General features: G+C 32.8%; 1 protein-coding gene across 10 annotated transcripts in view; it reads left to right on the top strand.

Annotated features, from left to right (window-relative positions):
- The window catches only part of LOC123699250 (eukaryotic translation initiation factor 5B), a 38,994-nt gene that overhangs the window by 1,906 nt on the left and 15,775 nt on the right, over positions 1-21,313 (top strand). For 7 of the 10 annotated variants that reach the window (XM_045646169.1, XM_045646170.1, XM_045646161.1 and 4 more), the window contains exons 2-3: positions 491-799; positions 8,152-8,303. In XM_045646169.1, the coding sequence (XP_045502125.1) occupies positions 491-799; positions 8,152-8,303 (461 nt within the window). The remainder of the gene's footprint in view (positions 1-490; positions 800-8,151; positions 8,304-21,313) is intronic. The other 3 variants (XM_045646165.1, XM_045646167.1, XM_045646168.1) reach the window with 3 other exon arrangements.

The following is a 21,313-nucleotide window of genomic DNA, read 5'->3' as shown; positions in this document are numbered from 1 at the left end:
CACTTGAAAAAAAAAAAAAAAAAAAAAAAAAAAAAAGGTTATAATTAATAGACCACAATTTGTAATGTGTATTGTAATAATTAATAATGTCTTCAATCTGGTTTACTATTATAATAATTGCTGAAAACTTGCAAATTTAGGTTTTTCTGTTTTGTGTGCAACAAAATGTTTTATTTTTTTAATGATAAGAGCTATAAATAACTCATTTACTTTAAAAAGTAACTGTTAATGAAATATTTTAAAAACTCTTCTTATTCCATGGATTTTATACCAATTTTAATTTGAATTTACAAACATTGTTTTAATATTTACAAAAACAACATCAATTAGTTATGTATAAAATAATTTAATTAATTGTCTTGTCACTATAATTTTGAAATACAAAGTTATGAACATTAAAAGTATTAAAAGTTTTATTAATAATTTTAACATTTCTATGAGGAATAATGTGTATTTATTTAAGCTAACATCTTCTAATCACGCAATCTAGGCTGCTGTGAAGTGATATTTCAAACGGACGTTGCCATACTCGAGTTAGTGAATGAAGTCTGCAACTCCGCGCTAGGAGTTAGCAAGCCAACGCCACAATCTGCTGCGGAATGTCGTAAAGCAGTTAATGAGAGCTGCGGTGTGGATATCGCAGCTTTTCTAAAGAGGGATGAAAATGTCGGCAAGAGTACGAAGAAACTAGTGGAAGCGTTAAAGAATACAAACAGTTCGTGCTTGCGGGAACACTTTGGAGTTCCCATATACAGCCTGAGTCCACATTCGCCGGTCAACTCATGGACCCTGCAAGACTGTTAGTGGTTTGATGGTATTGAATCGGCATGGTGTTTTGTGACTAATACTTTGTTTGTGGTTAACATTTGTGGAAGAGGACGTAACTACATATTTTTAATAATTTATTACTAATATTTGTGTGAAGTATTAGTAGTAAAGGAATATAAGTAACCTATCACATAAGGTGACAAATTACTTAAAGGTTTAAAACTTTTAAATACATAATAAATAATAATATACTAAGATTATACTTCATGAATGAAAAAGTTACTCAATTTCGTAATTTAGCATTTTGGACCGAATAGAATAAATTGAAAGATAATATCAACTAAATATATGAACCTTAGAATGCTAAAAATAAATACATGCAAAGGTATTAAAAATTTGAAACAGCAACCAGTTCGCTCAAGATAACAAATGATGCACATAATGATAATAAGTTGAAATGTGATTGTTCTTTGTTTGTGCAGTTTTTAACTCGCAAATAAAGATTAAAACTTGGAAAACGGAACTAAATTTTCAACATAAAAACGTCTTTAAAATATCATGTCTTCAAAAAATTAAAGTATAAGACATCAATATGGTATAGGTATATATTTTACACACGCTATCTACATTTTTTATAAAATTAGATAGGTACATTGAGATAATTTTTATTTAAAATGTCCCTAAGAATGCTAATGAATAAATGTAGGTATAATCTATCTTAGTAGGAACTCATTTATTAATCATAAATAGAAACCAAACAACTTTACAAGTAAATATTTTTATAATAAACATGTACAAGTTTATCTTAGACATATAATTATATTCTAAGGACATGTTTATATTGTACTAACTTACCGCCCGCGGCTTCGCCGCTTTGTCTATAACCTAATAAATTATATAATAAAAATCTTCCTCTTGAATCACTCTATCTATTAAAAAAAACCGCATCAAAATACGTTGCATAGTTTTAAAGATTTAAGCATACAAAGGGACATAGGGACAGAGAAAGCGACTTTGTTTTATATACTGTGTAGTGATTATTTAGGTCTCTGCAAATATGTTTGTGAAACGGTGAATTCTTTGGCAACATGTGGGTAAAATCTGTTCAAATAAATACATTAGTTTATTACATTTCATTGTACGTTCAGTTAATTATTGAGCTAAATTATCAGCTGATATACATTGTGTAAACCATATTGTTACATGCAAATGAAGGTACAAAATAATGTATTTTCAATCGCCTTCTGTTATAAAATAATTACTCGACTTTGCTCCATCTAGTGCTTAGCAATAATTAAACTCTCTTTATATGCAAGGTCTGTATCATTCAGACCGTGTGGTGAAGCTGGGCTTTCAATTTTAAAGCGCGTCACACACGGTGAAGATACTACCTATAATATTTTATGTTAAGATTCTCTAATATAAAACGTTATAGTATCTTAAGGTATCCGGTATCAGCGTTCTGACCATCATTTTTCTTTTTGTCATTGCGTACTAAGACCCCTGTAGAACCGCCATCCTGTTACAAATGACCCGGAATTGTGGGTAAAATATTACAATGAAAGGTTATGAATAAGTCATTCTTTTTTAGTAGGAAATAAAGGTACACATTTTACTTATCGAATATATTTTTTCAGGAATTTAGGATTGTGCATAAATCGAGAATTAACTCTAAATTCATAATCGTGTTTATCTAAACTGATCCATGTATAATTAAAATATTTCTTCAAATACAAATTGTAGATCCCAATCTTTGACTTTAATTTCATATTAACACGATTGTAATGTAAAACAGTATTTACTTTCGCATTTATAAAATGGATAGACTACTTTAAATGGTATTCACGCTTATGTGATGTTTTTAATAGTTAGATTTAATTATAGTACGCGTTAGCAGATGGTCATGTTACGCAAATCGTTGCTATTACAGATGATCCACTGAAGTTCTGCGAATTTAATGCCGACATGGTTTCTAGAAAAATCCACATGTGGAAGTAATCTGATTATCACGCTGGTAGGGCTATAGGAATAGATTGAATCTGTTTTAGTTTTATAGTTTTCAAATGCTTTATAAATATAATTTTTATAAAATAGAAAAAAATCGAACTCGCGTCTTCTGTCTTACCGTTGACACAGTTGTTGCTGGCCACCAGTGGCTGTGGTTCGTGGCCCGTTTGCGCAGACCCAAAAAATTTACGATTTTAGACATGGACAAAATTTAACTGTATGGCATTTGGGAAGTTATAAAATAGATAGGATAGGTACGTAGATTGTTAGAGATGGCTCGTCATAATAGGTTTAGGTTTCAAATACTGTAGGGTAGAAACATTATCTACCGTTTTATTTCTCAATTTATTTATAGCTTAGTTGAACTTTCTTAATTTATTATAAAATATTAAACATATTTTGACACGTCTTGTCGGTGAATCTCCGGTTTTTAAACTTACATTTATCAATTGCCGTATGCCAGTTTATTTTTTCTCTTATTCTAGATTTCATTACCAATTTAATAAAGAGTTTACCATCATTACAAAACACAATAAACATTGCATATATTCGATAATTTAATTCGTCATTGACGATCCCCGAAGCGTTGCGTAAAGACGCTTGTTAGCTTAGAAACTAGTTTTTAGCGGATTGTTTAATTTAGCCTATTGAATGTATAGTTTAAAACAAATACCACTGAAATATTTGATTATAAACATGATGCCCATAAAGAATTATACGGTCATTTTGTGCGCCTCCATGAGGACCATGGAGCAAATTTTCAATTTTTTTCATCGAACCTGACTACCATACTACAGTGGTTTATTTCCTATAAGTGTTACACATTCATCTTCCCTTTGATTATGTCCGAAAAACTTTCAAGTTTCAACGCATATGAAATGAATAGTCAGTGCACTGTTTTAGACTGTTGAAAAAATGCGTGTTGTTTACCGCATAGCTTTTCGCACGAATGTAAAAATGCATCATAAGATGCACAAGTACTACAATTTCTAAATCTTCTAGTATTTCCAGTACTTATAGACTAAATGGCTATCATCATGTTATATAAAAGAGCTTTTAGTTGTCGTGTTGTTTGCAAGACCTATGATTGTTGGCGGTCACCCATTGTCACCAAATAAGGTCGTCTAACGGTAAGCGTATGCGACATAGAGCTTGCATGTTGTGGTGACACTGTGTCACATTGTTGGAAATGATGGGTGCAGGGTGGTGCTTTGTACGGAAGTCAGCTGGTGTAAACGCGCATTAAATTTATTTGGGTAGTCTGGTCTGGGAGGTAATTATTGAGATTGAAATATGATAGTTCCTATCGGATATATCGTTAAATCAGATACTAAACTAGGTTGTGGGACATATCAGGGATTGCTGATTCAAAGCTAAATCTGATAGAATGATGTTGGAAATTGAATACAATTTAGTAGCAACAGGATTTCGTAGGATTCATTTGGTGATTATGTTATGATTATGCTGATATCACTTTTATTTTAGATTATGTCACCATAAATATCCTGAAATTTTACATGAAAACAAAAACACGGATGACCACGGACAATATGGTATTTAAATCTGATTCAGAATTCCGATGTTTCGGACATATTTCTGTTAAAATCTTTACATTTTATACTTTAAGTTGTCAAGCACAGTGTGCCAGTTATAGCTGATGTGCTAATGGGTCTAAGTATTCTAAGTGATGTGACACTCGTTTTACCGTGACGAAACCATGAACAGTTAAGTTAGATGTTACTATGTCTTGAAGACTAGCTTTTCTGCTGTGTAATGTCTTATAAAATGCTTTATTTGTACAATCTTTAAACGTAGTAATTAAACTAAATATGGCAAATTATTGCTAAAAAGCAATATTTTGCAACCTTATCTCATTCCTATTATTGATTGATTTGCATTCAATGTTCAGAATCACATTTAGACGATGTTATCAAAATTTATGGAGATTTTTAATTCGTAGCGTATTGTTTAATTCGAATTTTTTGCTGACTATCTTCTCTTTGTACTTATATTATAATTGGGGAAATAATATTTTTTTTTTCAGTGTTATAGATCAAAGGTTTATTTCAAGGCCTATTCGTTCATCATAATACAGATCTGCCTTAGTTCTAAGTTTTTGTTTTCCGTTTCTTTAATTTCTTCTTCCTATCTTCCTTCAAACATCCTCTTTGATACTATTTTATTAGCCATCTTCATTGGTTACAGTAATTTTAGAAAGTGTAAATGAAAAAAAAAAAAAACGAATAAATTGATTGAAATCTTTAAACCTAATTTGTTTAATTCCAAACCTAGAAACCCCCACGACAATTATTAAACTAAGTCATTATAAGCTTATAAAGGACTAGCTCACCGCCCGCGGCTTCGCCCGCTTTGTCTAAAACCTAATAAATTATATACTAAAACCTTCCTCTTGAATCACTCTATCTATTAAAAAAACCGCATCAAAATCCGTTGCGTAGTTTTAAAGATTTAAGCATACAAAGGGACATAGGGACAGAGAAAGCGACTTTGTTTTATACTATGAGTGATTAATATTTCTTCCCATATATTTACCTACTGACTGCTATCTGCAGGTTCGCTTAAACTACGATAATTTCTTATCTTCACACAACAATTCATCTCAAACCGTAGCTCTATTTAGACATGAAAGAAGGACATACACACATGAATATTAACGTCTGCTAGGATCTAGGGCGTTGAACCAACGAGTGCTCTCAGGCGTTTTGTTATCTCTGCTTTGTGCTAAGGAATTGTATTTTTGGCTATGTACAGTACCTACTACAAAACAAGAGCATGTGTAATGTAAACAGTATCAAATATTCTGTGGCGTAGTTTGATTAACCACAGATTATGTCAATGACGTTTTATGAATATTGTCTATGCTTCCCCTTGGGACGAAAGGTGTTTTGATTATTAAATTTTATTAATTTTGTCGATATTTAGATAACATTTAAAAGATTTATTCCAATTGTTTGTAGATTGTCTGTACGTTAATTAATACATAGATAATTAATTAATGAAGCTTTAGGTACTCATTTTTGATTTTTCACTAATATGGAAGTGATGTCGTCTTGAATCATAAAATTAATACCTAGGTACTTTTAAAGTCTTTGTAAGAAGTATTTCGAATTAGGTTTTATTGTGAAAGGAATGGTTATTTAGGCAATACATGTTTAATAGATTATAAATTCACAGGAATACCTAGTAGCTAAAGTTTTAAATTATCTGAATTGACTTTAAGTATGATTGGAAAAGCTTTTTGATTACACAAAGTGGTTATTTAACTAATTTTCTGTGTAAGTACACATTTTAGCACATTAAACATCTATTTTATCACATCTGTTTTATGTTTAAAACAAGTGTCTTCAGGACCGCTTATCAAAAGTTTGTTCAAAGTTAGTTCGAAGAATTTTACAATATTGTAAAATTATTGCCTACATATATTCAACTAGATGTGCCCTGCGGGTTTACTCGCAGTACTCCGCTCCTGTTGGTCTTAGCGCGAGCGTGATGATATACAGCTTATTAGGCTGTAGCCTTCCTCGATAAATGGGCTATCGAACACTGAAAGAATTTTTCAAATCGGATCAGTAGTTCCTGAGATTAACGCGTTCAATCAAACAAACAAACTATCCAGGTTTTTAATATAAATAGGTACATAATTTTTCATACTAAGTAACACAATGGAATGAGATAAAAATTTACAAAATATGCTCTTTATCTTATCAGTATGTCGGCATCTACAACGGGTAATCACTATTGTGATTATATAGATTACAGATCCAAGTCAAAAATATAGGAATTTCTCAAGATAATTAGGCAGCTGAAGTATGATAATATTTCTTCGAGAATCTTCTGAATTCAAATTGTAGACTCTAGACTTGTATGCGATGCAACTTAGAATAGGATCGACTTAGCGCCATGTTGTGACGTCATAATTGAAAATTCAAATCAATGAATAATGTAAGTTATACATAACTAAATAGATAACGCTTGTATTTGGTGATTAATTGAAAAAATGCATAGATTTTCTAACGGATATTAATTTCCTACTGAATATTACGCAAAAATACATTGACTTCAAATTCGTTCAGGGCATAATCCAGTAATCTATTCACTGGTTAATAACTTCAATATTATAGTGTTCTCACACTACACATTGGCGTTATGACGTCACAAGTATTAAAATAGACATACAAACAAGTGCGCAATGAAAAAATATATTGGCATAGAATATGGTGATGTTTTAACGTGCGAACCTTGGAATCCCATATGGTTTATACACAAATTAGGTAATACGGCAATTGACGAAGTGGGTCAAATTGTGCGCTATGTGGCTTCAAGTCATGAGCGGTAGCGGTTTTAAAAGGCGTTGGCGCATATTATATCTCCTATCTACATTATACATAGGTACTAAATTAGGTTAGCGGTGAAGTTACCTTCCTTTTCTGTATGTAATGCAGGTACTGATCTGTACTTTTTCAATATATGTAATTAATTATAATATTATGAATTGTTTATAAAGCGACAGAGGCAGTAAATTTTTAATAATACCTATTTAGCTAATTAGTGTTGTAAATTTTGAGATGAAGTTTGAACGAAATGTTGGAATGTTTTATATTGTTATGCTTGTTATGTATTTTACATTTGTGTCTACTAATATTGTATGTGTTTAAATGTTTTATGAAATAACCATGATTTGGTTTTTATGACTAAAACTAGTGTATTGTTTTTGAATTGTTATTTTCTAGAAGACGATTAGACGAACCTCTACTAACACTCTGTAAATGATATAGATGAATTGAAAATAATAAGCGCTTTAAATTCAAATAACATATAAGCCATTAATATGCAAGACGAGGCTCAGGCGTTATATTTTATTGTTATATGTTACCTTTGTTCCTATTATTTATACAGTCCTTCTAGTCTATTGATGCTATTAATCTTCTTAAATGTTCTAGTAGCTTCAATCTGTCTTCAAGTGTTATAAAAGTAATATATGTACAAATGCAGACTATAATTTTTCTTTGTGCCAAATTTCATTCGGATCGGCTGATTTCAAGTAACAGATATACATCTACCTTCTTAAACTTTCGCATTTGTAACAGTTGTAGGAATGCATTACAATGCGTGTATAGAAAAATTATACAGCTGAAGATTTTATTTAATGAAAACGCTCATATTAAAAAAGTGATAATTAAAATTTATTTTTTGTATTGGATATTGGATACATATATTTATTATGGTCTTAATTAGGTTACCCACGCTACTCAATTTGCTCTAAAAATATTTTCTTGGTTTCATCTCAATCTAATACTTACTCTAATTATAACAAGATTGTATACACATTTATAATAGGTAACTATTATCACACAGCACTAAAACAAGAGCGGCCGCTCCGCGCGATGTCGCCGCACCCGGCGCTGCGCGAGCGGGGCCGCGCGATCCCGCCCACCGCGCCCGCCCGCCAGCAGATGCCGCCGCACGTGCGGGTACGCTCACCACTCTCTGTGTATCTGGAGATCGAGGTCAGTGATGCTGTGTACTGGTCGTGCTGGGCGTGCTGGTGGAGCTGTAAGGGAGTCCGTTATATCATAGAATATAAATACTCTAACGCGATAAGAAGCTGGTTATATACAGGGTGTCCCAAAAAGTAGTGATGAACGGGAGCTGGGAGGTAGAGGACCCAGAGGGCTATCCGAATCACCCCCATGTATGTTATGCGATTTTTCGTATTTTCGGAGTTATGACTTTTTTTCAATTTTTCATCTAACGCTGAGTACGATGATATTTTCACTCATGGTGACGTCAATTATTGCGCTAGATGCTTGATTTTTTTTGTGTGCTAAGCTGAAAGATAGGCTAATTCAGTATGGTAACATTTACTATCGTTAGATCTTCGAATGGAATAAAAAAAGAATTAAATGACGAGAAAGAAAAAATTACCCAGTATGTTCACAACTTCAAGGGCCCATAAAAAAATAAAATCACATAAAAAAAGTTTTCCATTTGACTTTTAAAAACTTGCACTGTCTATCAGGTAGCTACCCTAAAAATTTCATTTTATTATTCAGAAGGCTTCAATCGAAAAATTGAAATCTAAATGTGGTAAGTGCAAAAATTTTATTAACATGATGATCATTAAAACCAAATTAAAACCAATAAATAGGTGTTTAATTGCCAGAAATTTGTAAAATAACCCTGCTGTTGCTCAATGTTAGTGCGACATCACCGTAAAAAGTTGTCTTTTAAATGTCTGAATGCCTTTTTATCATTTTTAATGGTTTCTTCTGCTACTATGAATTTCCGGGTTATTTCGTTCAAATTGTGGCATTCCGTTCATCACCCTGTAGAAAGAAAGATAGGAACCGTTTATTTCAACACATAATATAGGGATGTAAACTTTAAAGCCTCGTTTATTGAGCAACAGTTGAGAAACATGTTGCTGGAAAGTGGTTAAATGTTGTGAGTTAAGTTCGTTCATGAGAGACATCTGTTGAGCAGTTGATCACCTTTGTTGATCAACTGTTTACAGAGATGATGGGACTGGGACAGCTGATCAACAATAATGCCCTAAACTGTAAATGCTTTTTAGGCGAGAAGTTTTTAAGATGGTGTTGTAATCTCTGCAACAGTGTTGCCAGCAATTCCGCAACATGTATGCGTTACTGATTCAGCTATTTGTTCGTGTGAGTTTTTGTTTTGATGATGGTAATGCGGAGTCAATGTTTTAAATGTTTTAGTTGAGATCGGGTTCGTAAATAACATTTCTTGGGCTTGATTTTACAAAACAACCTCTAGCTGCTACGCGTTCAAACAGTTACGATAACTAGAAAGATGTCTTCAATTCAAAGTGAATTCTTAAACCATATCAAGTACCTACGCTGCTTGAGACTATACTGATATTCAAATGTACACAATGCAAACATAAATTTACTTTCACTAATAGCTTAATCGGAGACGATTAGGCACTCTGTGTTTGTGTGTGTATGTACTTGCTAATTGTACTTGACCGACTTGCCTAAATCGGTGTGTACTCGCTTTAAGCCTACATGAAGATGTGTAAGGTAGTCACTGCGTATAAGCGGAGCGATTAGCGGGTTTATGAGCGGAGCGGCTTATACTACGACCTCGCTATGCCATTTAACTTGGTGATTGGTTTTCATTATGAAAGTATAAAAACGAACTTTGTTTCAATTTTTTAGCGTTACAACGCAACGGTGGTAATAATGTTACGCTAAGAAATTAATATTTAATATTTTCTTATTAGATAAAATCGAGTATGATGACTTTATTTAATCGTTTCAAAACAGCAGTAATTCTTAATATTTTTTCAAAAAACATTCAGTTTTTATATTATGTTCTCCAATTCAACATAAAATATTTTTTGCTCCAAATTATAAAATTATTGTTTTCGTGCGCTGCATATTTTTCAATGAAACTTGTAATATCGTCAAGCGCGATTTATTCATCGTGTCTATGACCGTAACCTAAATTAGTTTGTCTGTGGGATGTACTCCTACTTTTATCTAGTCTGTGTTTATATTTGCACAATACACGCTTGGCCAATATATAATTTACGATGAATATTTGATAAGCGATTTTAGTCAACCACTTACTGTATTTAGAAATGAGTTTATAAATGAATAAAAATTAAAATATTTAATAGTTTTTCATTGCCCTATATCCTATCTTATGTCTCTCTTATATGTAACTACTGTGCCCCGCGGTTTTACCCGCAGTGCTCTGTTCCTGTTGGTCTTAGCGTGATGATATATAGCATGTAGTCTTCGGCCTTCCTCGATATTTTTTTTCAAATCGGACCAGTAGTTCCTGAGATTAGCGCGTTCCAACAAACAAACAAACTCTTTTTAAGTATAGATGTATCAAGTACAGTTTTTGTTATTATATTCAACAGACACATCAATTTACTTGATTTGTAGGTAATTAATTATTCATTAACATTGACTCTTGCATTATTAAAATTCGATATTCAATATAAATTTATTACATTGAGATAATATTATAACGGACTCCCGGCATTTTATTAACTCCAGTTAGAGCTTCGCAAATAATGGATAACAACTAAATGTGAGTATAGAATAGATTAAATTAAATATAAATGTGGTAGAAGATATTCAAAGAATTCCTAAAGAAGATGAATATACTGTGTGAAAAATGTTAAAGACTAATAATTTTTCCAATTTTTTAGGACACTTGCTAATGTAACTTATATGTTGAGATTGTAAAGTGTGAACCAAATTTCATCGGAATTTGTTGCAGCCCTTTTTTAATAACAGACTTCTTTATTATAAACTTTCATGTTGCGTTGCTAAAAAAGGAGATTACTTTGAATAAATTCTATCACATTGTAAAAATGATAAAGCCTTTGTAATATATATGTCGTGGCCATATCGTAGATTTGCTCATTTCATGAAATGGCCAATTTAGTTTGGCCAGATCGTTAAATCGTCAATGTTTCACGATTTGATCATCCACATTTGGCCAGATCGTCGATCTGGCCAAACGTGGATGGCCATTTCACGAAATGCGACCATTTTTGTTTCTTTTTTAAAAAGCGATTCGCTTCTACAAATCTACGATATGGCCACGACATATACATAGTCTAAGGATAAAGGTTATAATTAAATTAAAACATAAAATATTCTAATCATAGCTTTTTAACTTTTTTGACACTGCTCGTAACTCGCAGAAATAAATGTTATTTGTTGTATTTAACTGGCGAAAACAGGTAAGTTAGTATTCATTTTTAGTTATTATTTTAAGGAACTCTATATTTCGAATTTATTCGTATTAAATGCTCCGTTATTATAAAATATTCCGACGAAACTGCTTTAAAATCCTGCAGTTACAAAAAATAATAGAAATTGCTTCGCATATTCCTGTATTCTGTATGCTAAAAAAACTGAAATAAATATTTAATGTTTCAATTTATGTATTAGTTTTTTAGTGTGTGATTTACAAAGTAGTACTGTCTATGATATTACAACTGTGATTGTGATGGAAAATAGCCACAAAAATATATTGAATTAAATAAAAAAAAAAAAAAATACGTGAACCAAAAGACGCTTTTATAAGCAATTTTGCAGATTGGCAATGTCATTCATATAAACGAACGTTACATTTCTAAATTATGCTATAATTCAGTTAAATATGATCCATATAAAGATCTATTTGTCGTCTAATGAGACAAAATTGCAAAAATGAGCAAATTAAATCAATCCTCTCGACTCATCGATAGTGTTGGGAATTGGGATTTGGTAATATTTCCAATAAAACTTCTTCTTTACAACCGATGGTTTTAATAAAAGTTAAACGCATACATTACAATACACAGAGCAACCGAGAAAAGGACAGATAGCGTACCAAGTGTCAAAAACGAGAAACTCAAACATTTACAAAGACAGTTTGTACCTACCATAGCGTTTACAGATACACCCATAAACTACATTATAAAGAGCATGGGACATTTTAGTATGAAGCCTGGTATACCTACCAATTTGCGATAAAAAAAAAAGTCATTTTGGCGGCAAGAGATGAAACATGTGCCAATCGATAGTACATCAAAATACAAATAGGAAATACTCTTTGGTAAAATGTCGTAATTGATACGGTTTCGGAATAAATAAGAGTTTAAAAAAAATTTTTTCTTTTTAGTTTTTTGAATTATTTGTTACTTCTTACACTTAAACGTTAAGACAAAGCATATACAACTTCTAATTTGTAATAAGTGACGCACCGCACGTGCGTATCCCTAGCCCAAAGTTGGTTTATTACTTTGGTTTAGATAGTAATGCAACATTTTATAACCCTTTTTTTACAAATTAGAAGTTTTATACGCTTTGTTTTAACCTTTAAGTGTAAGAAGTAACAAATAATTCAAAAAACTGAAAAAAAATATATTTTTTTAACCCTTATTTATTCCGAAACCGTATCAATTACGACATTTTACCAAAGAGTATTTCCTATTTGTATTTTGATGTACTATCGATTGGCACATGTTTCATCTCTTGCCGCCAAAATGAAGTTTTTTCAAAATTTCCAACTTTAGGTATACCAGTTAGGTTCCTTGCTTTTTATACTCAATAGATAGGAACTGGACCATTACAGATAATCAACAATTGCTTCGATAAATCTTCAGCCATTTTTATTTATTTATTTCAAAGTAAACGCATGAAATGGGGGAAAATCATGCATTATTTTCAAGAGGTGATTACTTATCTGTCGGGCCACAGTCTCGCGTAGTAAAAGAAGTTTATTGAGCCATTTAGATAAGATCAGTTCGCATTGTTATTAACAAAAATACCAAAATCTATGTCCTATAATAATAACATACAAAAAATTATTCATTGATAAACATGCAATTCTAAGGTTAGGACTCGAAATGTAACCCAGTTTATGTGCTACCATATATGGATGTACACTAAGATCTAGATTACGAACTGCTTGTTTTCCTGACGGCCGTTTTATGTAATACCAATGTAGTCAATCTACGAATTATTTTTTTGTGCTGGGTGATTTATTTATTTACGGTATACGCCAAACCATACATATATAAAACTTAATTCTAAACTTATCACTATGTCCTTAACTCTAGGTACCTCTTACATTCTTCACCTATCATTCCCATCCCTGACACAAACAAATCATATCCTGGTGCAGAATTGAGGACTGAGTTGAGCAGTGAAAGCATGCGAGGCACCGGAGACTGCTGGCGTTAAACCGTGCGGGTGCGCCAGTTGGCGTATAAATACTCGCCTATGATACCTATATAGGTAGTCAATCTTTGATTTTTTTTTGTGCAGAGTGTCAAAATATTTGTCTAGGAGTCTTGTTTTGATAATATGATGATATTGAGTCTTAATATTTTTTCCTCCTTTTGTTAAACAATTTATTTATGAAAATGCTCTTTTTAGAGAAAAATCTATATAAAATAAAATACAACAATAGTGTATTCTCATTCTAGATTCGCATTAAACAATTTTGCTCTGCAAAGTTTTAAAAATGTGGTGTATTTCGTTGGTAAAATATCATTTTTTGCAATTATTCAGAATAAGGAGTATTCCTTATAAATCTTGTTAATGCAAAAGTTGGTGACTCAATATATAAAATAAAAAAAAAACGTTTCAGTGAAATGTCATTTATATAAGTAGAATTTTCTCCAAAAAAAAAAAACAATTTCAATATTTCAATTTCAGGATCTCTAACCGAGAAGCTTTGTATTTTTGGAGCTCGATCAGTATGGTCGGTTTCGTCAAATGCCTTACCACTTGTCGGCATTCGAATTTTACACTTGTCTCGCCTCGCTGCAACCAATTTTGGATTGTCTGATTGTTGATAAGCCTTCACAGCCAAGTTGGTTTATTTTGCTAAAACTATTCCTTATTTATATCTGTTCTATCTTCGGTGTGCCAAAAACTATTCCACGCGACGCTACATTTCGCGATTTATAATCGAGAGCCAATCTTAGCCACATTACAATTGGCCAAAATACGAATTCATAAAATTTTCCTTTTTCCTCCATATCGTAGATGTTTACAACACGGGTAAGGGCATACCTATTTTTTCTGCGCTTGTCTACAATTTTAAAGTGGCACATCCCTATCCTTGTAACTTAGAAGGATCCATTCGTCAGCTTTATGCAGTCCCTGATTTATATCGTTTTGCCAAAAGCTTCGTCGTTCTCAAAATCGTTTTGGTATTTGTGTAAAAACTTTTGGGTGTTGAAAGAGAATACAAGTGAAAACAGTGCTTCAGATTATCGACTTTTTAATTTTTACCAGTGTCAACAAATCTTCTTTTTCAACAGGCGGATAAAAGCGGCCCAATAATGAAAGTATTTTTGCCATGTGGTTTGTGTAGAATGTCTCATCATTATTAAAGTTATTGTACAGAGTAACACTTGAGAAACGATTGGCTTATTTATTTATATGCAATTTTATAAAGATATAACAGCTCATATAGTCATCGGCGTTGTGCAAGTATCCTTGCATATCCACAATTTTCGTCCTATTTATGAATGTATTTATAGGTACTTTGCACATGTGCACTTTCACTATAGGTATGTAATATGTATTTTTCTTTTCATTACGTATTTTGATTTTTTCATTATTTTTCCTTTATCAGCAACTGCGCGATAAAGCCGGTCTTTTTTAGACTCAATATCCTCATTTTGTTTATCTACTTTTCTCTCAAGTTCAGTATTTCTTTAATTATATTTTCTATAACTTTATGAGTTTCTAGCTGAATATTGAACAGGTTATGCTAAATGCATGCCTCTAGCATATCGTGTGTCCACAGTAATTTGTTGTTGGTTGTTCCAGAACATTCTCACAGGTCGGATAAAAAATATATCCGGAAAGATTTCAAGTAATCTACTGCGATGGAGGATTCATTTTGATTGTAGGCATCGGTGCAAATACCTACTTAATCCATAACATACAGACGTGCTTGTCAAAGTGTTAAGTTTTAGGTTGACAAAAAAATTTGAATTCATTTGAAACCTACCAACTGGGTATGTTTCAAATAAAATGTAAAAACAATATCCGTAATGTAAAAACGGAACAAAAAATTACTTAATAATTTTCTCCTAATAATAAAAAAACTAAATACATAAAAATATATACATATGTAGGAAAATATCCACTTAATATTTCACTCCAGTCCTTTTCAACTGAGAAGTTTTGTATTTCTGGAGCTCAAACAGTATGGTCGGTTTCGTCAAATGCCTTACCACTGACATTCGAATTTTACACTTGTCTCGCCTAGCTGCAACACATTTTGGATTGTCAGATTGTTGATAAACCTCCACAGCCAAGTTGGTCTGTTTTTTGCTATAACTATTCCTTATAAATTTGTTCTATCTTCTGTGCCAAAAACTATTCCTCGTGTTGCTGCATTTTGCGATTTATAATCGAGAGATTTAAAAAGCCTTTATTAATTCCAATAGCATTTACAGGATACAGATACGGGTTATGGATAATTTAATTTTGACATTTATTATGCTAAATATATCGAAAGATTTTGCTACAATGCAATTGGCCAAAATTCGAATTCATCAAAGTGTCCTTTTTCCTCCGTATCGTAGATGTTCACAACACGGGCAAGGGCATACCTACTTTTTCTGCGCTTGTCTAAAATTTTAGAGCAGCACATACTTATTTTTCCTTTAGCAGGAAGTGCGCGATGAAGCCGATCTTTTTTGGCCTCAATATCCTCATTTTGTTTATCCACTTTTCTCTAAAGTTCAGTATTTCTTTAATTATATTTTCAATAACTTGTAACTTGGAACAATCCGTTCAACAGCTATATGCAGTCCCTGATTTCTATCGCTTTCCCAAAAGCTTCGTCGTTCTCAAAATCGCTAGGTTTCTTGGAATTCATGAATTTGTGTAAAAACATTTGAAGAGAACGCAAGTGAACACAGTGCTTCAGGTTATCGGGGCTCGACTTTTATCAGTGGCAACGAATATTCATTTTCAATAGTTTCAACAGGTGTATAACAGCGGCCCAATAATGAAAGTATTATAGCCATGTATCCTGTCTAGTATGTCTCTGCTAAATGAAGTTATTGAACGGAGTAACACTTGAAAAACGATTGGCTTATTTATTTATACATATAGTTATGTGCTCTGTACAATTTTCATTGATGCAATTTTATATAGGTGCATCTTGGAGTGTTATAAAATATACGGTTATAATATAACAGCTCATATAGTCATCGGCGCTGTGCAAGTAGTTGTGCAAGCCTTGCATATTCACATTTTTTGTACACTTTGCACATGTGCACTTTCACTAGATGTACGTATTTTTTTTTTCATTACCTACGTATTTTGATTTTTTCATTATTATTCCTTTAGCAGGAAGTGCGCGATGAAGCCGATTTTTTTTGGCCTCAATATCCTCATTTTGTTTATCGACTTTTCTCTAAAGTTCAGTATTTCTTTAATTATATTTTCTATAACTTTATGAGTTTCTAGCTGAATATTGAACAGGTTATGCTAAATGCATGCCTCTAGCATATCGTGTGTCCACAGTAATTTGTTGTTGGTTGTTCCTGAACATTCTCACAGGTCGGATAAAAAATATATCCGGAAAGATTTCAAGTGCTACTGCGAATCACCAAAGGAGGATTCATTTTGATTGTAGGCATCGGTGCAAATACCTACTTTATCCATAACATACAGACGTGCTTGTCAAAGATGTTAAGTTTTAGGTTGACAAAAAAATTTGAATTCATTTGAAACCTACCAACTGGGTATGTTTCAAATAAAATGTAAAAACAATATCCGTAATGTAAAAACGGAACAAAAAATTACTAAATAATTTTCTCCTAATAATAAAAAAACTAAATACATAAAAATATATACATATGTAGGAAAATATCCACTTAATATTTCACTCCAGTCCTTTTCAACTGAGAAGCTTTGTATTTCTGGAGCTCAAACAGTATGGTCGGTTTCGTCAAATGCCTTACCACTGACATTCGTATTTTACACTTGTCTCGCCTAGGTACAACACATTTTGGATTGTCAGATTGTTGATAAGCCTCCACAGCCAAGTTGGTCTATTTTTTGCTATAACTATTCCTTATAAATTTGTTCTATCTTCTGTGCCAAAAACTATTCCTCGCGTTGCTGCATTTCGCGATTTATAATCGAGAGATTTAAAAATCCTTTATTAATTTCAATAGCATTTACAGGATACAGATACGGGTTATGGATAATTTAATTTTGACATTTATTATGCTAAGTATATCGAAAGATTTTGCTACAATGCAATTGGCCAAAATTCGAATTTATCAAAGTTTCCTTTTTCCTCCGTATCGTAGATGTTCACAACACGGGCAAGGGCATACCTACTTTTTCTGCGCTTGTCTAAAATTTTAGAGCAGCACATACTTATTTTTCCTTTAGCAGGAAGTGCGCGATGAAGCCGATCTTTTTTGGCCTCAATATTATCATTTTGTTTATCCACTTTTCTCTAAAGTTCAGTATTTCTTTAATTATATTTTCAATAACTTGTAACTTGGAAAGATCCGTTCAACAGCTATATGCAGTCCCTGATTTCTATCGCTTTCCCAAAAGCTTCGTCGTTCTCAAAATCGCTAGGTTTCTTGGAATTCATGAATTTGTGTAAAAACATTTGAAGAGAACGCAAGTGAACACAGTGCTTCAGGTTATCGGGGCTCGACTTTTATCAGTGGCAACGAATATTCATTTTCAATAGTTTCAACAGGTGTATAACAGCGGCCCAATAATGAAAGTATTATAGCCATGTATCCTGTCTAGTATGTCTCTGCTAAATGAAGTTATTGAACGGAGTAACACTTGAAAAACGATTGGCTTATTTATTTATACATATAGTTATGTGCTCTGTACAATTTTCATTGATGCAATTTTATATAGGTGCATCTTGGAGTGTTATAAAATATACGGTTATAATATAACAGCTCATATAGTCATCGGCGCTGTGCAAGGCCTTGCATATTCACAATTTCCGCCCTAACTATGAATTTTTGTACACTTTGCACATGTGCACTTTCACTAGATGTACGTATTTTTTTGATTACATACGTATTTTGGTTTTTTCATTATTTTTCCTTTATCAGGAACTGCGCGATAAAGACGACCTTTTTTGGCCTCAATATCCTCATTTTGTTTATCCACTTTTCCCTAAAGTTCAGTATTTCTTTAATTATGTTTTCTATAACTTTATGAGTTTCTAGCTGAATATTGAACAGGTTATACTAAATGCATGCCTCTAGCATATCGTGTGTCCATAATAATTTGTTGTTGGTTGTTCCAGAACATTGTCACAGGTAGGATAAGAAATATTTCCGGAAAGGTTTCAAGTAATCTACTGCGAATCACTAAAGGAGGATTCATTTTGATTGTAGGCATCGGTGCAAATACCTACTTTATCCATAACATACAGACGCGCTTGTCAAAGATGTTAAGTTGAAAAATGTTTTAGTTTGACAAAAAAATTAGAATTCATTTGAAACATACCCTGCAGTTGGTAGGTAATGTAAAAACAATATTCGTAGAGCTGGCCACACACGCTAGGGTGTACCTGACAGGTTTGCCTGTACAGGTCACCTGTTCAGGTATACCGGAGCGTGTATGTTACAGAGCTGTGCAAGTTTTCACACCTGTTCAGGCGACAGAAAAAATATTGAAAATTGATAGTTTTTACGCGTGGGTATACCTGTACAGTTTAACTGAGCAGGCAAACCTGAGCGTGTATGGGGCGGTTCGACGTAGTCGTCAGTTGTCCAGTGAGTGCTAGCAGGGAAACCGATCTTTTTTGGCTTCAATATTATCATTTTGCATACACGTGCATATGTGTAAAGGAGTCACAGCTGCTAATAGTTTGAGATACGTCTTTTCATCCATTCGTAGATAGTTGCAAAAATCATTCGGCTGAAATCTCAATTCTTTTAACAAGTTTACACGAGAGTACTCTTTTCTTTGCAATAACCATGGCTTGCACCATCGTTCACGGTATCTTCGTTTATATTTCTTTTTCTTCAATAAAATAAATAATAAACCAATTAATGCTACTGCGTCGATATCAAGCGCCGCGGCCGAGGGCATGGTTTCAAATGAAAGTTTGTGCAGGTTTACTGCTGCGTATATGTCCTCTTCTTAACTCAATTTTACCTGACAGGCGTAACTGCACAGGCAAACCTGTCAGGTACACCCTAGCGCGTATGGCCAGCTTAATGTAAAAACAGAGCAAATAATTACTTAATCATTTTCTCTCAATAATAAAAAACTAAATACATAAAAATATATACATATGTAGGAAAATATCCACTTAATATTTCACTGAGAAGCTTTGTATTTCTGGAGCTCAAACAGTATGGTCGGTTTCGTCAAATGCCTTACCACTGACATTCGAATTTTAGACTTGTCTCGCCTAGCTGCAACACATTTTGGATTGTCAGATTGTTGATAAACCTCCACAGCCAAGTTGGTCTGTTTTTTGCTATAACTATTCCTTATAAATTTGTTCTATCTTCTGTGCCAAAAACTATTCCTCGCGTTGCTGCATTTCGCGATTTATAATCGAGAGATTTAAAAATCCTTTATTAATTCCAATAGCATTTACAGGATACAGATACGGGTTATGGATAATTTAATTTTTACATTTATTATGCTAAATATATCGAAAGATTTTGCTACAATGCAATTGGCCAAAATTCGAATTTATCAAAGTTTCCTTTTTCCTCCGTATCGTAGATGTTCACAACACGGGCAAGGGCATACCTACTTTTTCTGCGCTTGTCTAAAATTTTAGAGCAGCACATACTTATTTTTCCTTTAGCAGGAAGTGCGCGATGAAGCCGATCTTTTTTGGCCTCAATATTATCATTTTGTTTATCCACTTTTCTCTAAAGTTCAGTATTTCTTTAATTATATTTTCAATAACTTGTAACTTGGAAAGATCCGTTCAACAGCTATATGCAGTCCCTGATTTCTATCGCTTTCCCAAAAGCTTCGTCGTTCTCAAAATCGCTAGGTTTCTTGGAATTCATGAATTTGTGTAAAAACATTTGAAGAGAACGCAAGTGAACACAGTGCTTCAGGTTATCGGGGCTCGACTTTTATCAGTGGCAACGAATATTCATTTTCAATAGTTTCAACAGGTGTATAACAGCGGCCCAATAATGAAAGTATTATAGCCATGTATCCTGTCTAGTATGTCTCTGCTAAATGAAGTTATTGAACGGAGTAACACTTGAAAAACGATTGGCTTATTTATTTATACATATAGTTATGTGCTCTGTACAATTTTTATTGATGCAATTTTATATAGGTGCATCTTGGAGTGTTATAGTTGAGTTTTGATTTTTTTTTATAAAATATACGGTTATAATATAACAGCTCATATAGGTAGTCATCGGCGCTATGCAAGTAGTTGTGCAAGCCTTGCATATTCACAATTTTTGTACACTTTGCACATGTGCACTTTCACTAGATGTACGTATTTTTTTTCATTACCTACGTATTTTGATTTTTTCATTATTATTCCTTTAGCAGGAAGTGCGCGATGAAGCCGATTTTTTTTGGCCTCAATATCCTCATTTTGTTTTTCGACTTTTCTCTAAAGTTCAGTATTTCTTTAATTATATTTTCAATAACTTAATGAGTTTCTAGCTGAATATTGAACAGGTTATCCTAAATGCATGCCTCTAGCATATCGTGTGTCCACAAAAATTTGTTGTTGGTTCATCCAGAACATTGTCACAGGTCGGATTTAAAATATTTCCGGAAAGGATTCAAGTAATCTACTGCGAATCACCAATTGAGGATTCATTTTGATTGTAGGCATCAGTGAAAAAACCCTACTTTATCCATAACATACAAAGTTAAGTTGAAAAATGTGTTAGGTTGGTAAAAAATTCGAATTCATTTGAAATCTACCAACTGGGTAGCCAAATTGCCCTGAATAGGAGATATGTATCCCTGTGAAACAAGTATGGGCTGATGATGATTATATTATGTTATGT

This window comes from Colias croceus, chromosome 17 (assembly GCF_905220415.1).
Source record: "Colias croceus chromosome 17, ilColCroc2.1".
NCBI classification, from domain to species: Eukaryota; Metazoa; Arthropoda; class Insecta; order Lepidoptera; family Pieridae; genus Colias; species Colias croceus.
The sequence above is the reverse complement of the archived record's forward strand: the minus strand, read 5'-3'. Positions and strand labels throughout refer to the sequence as shown.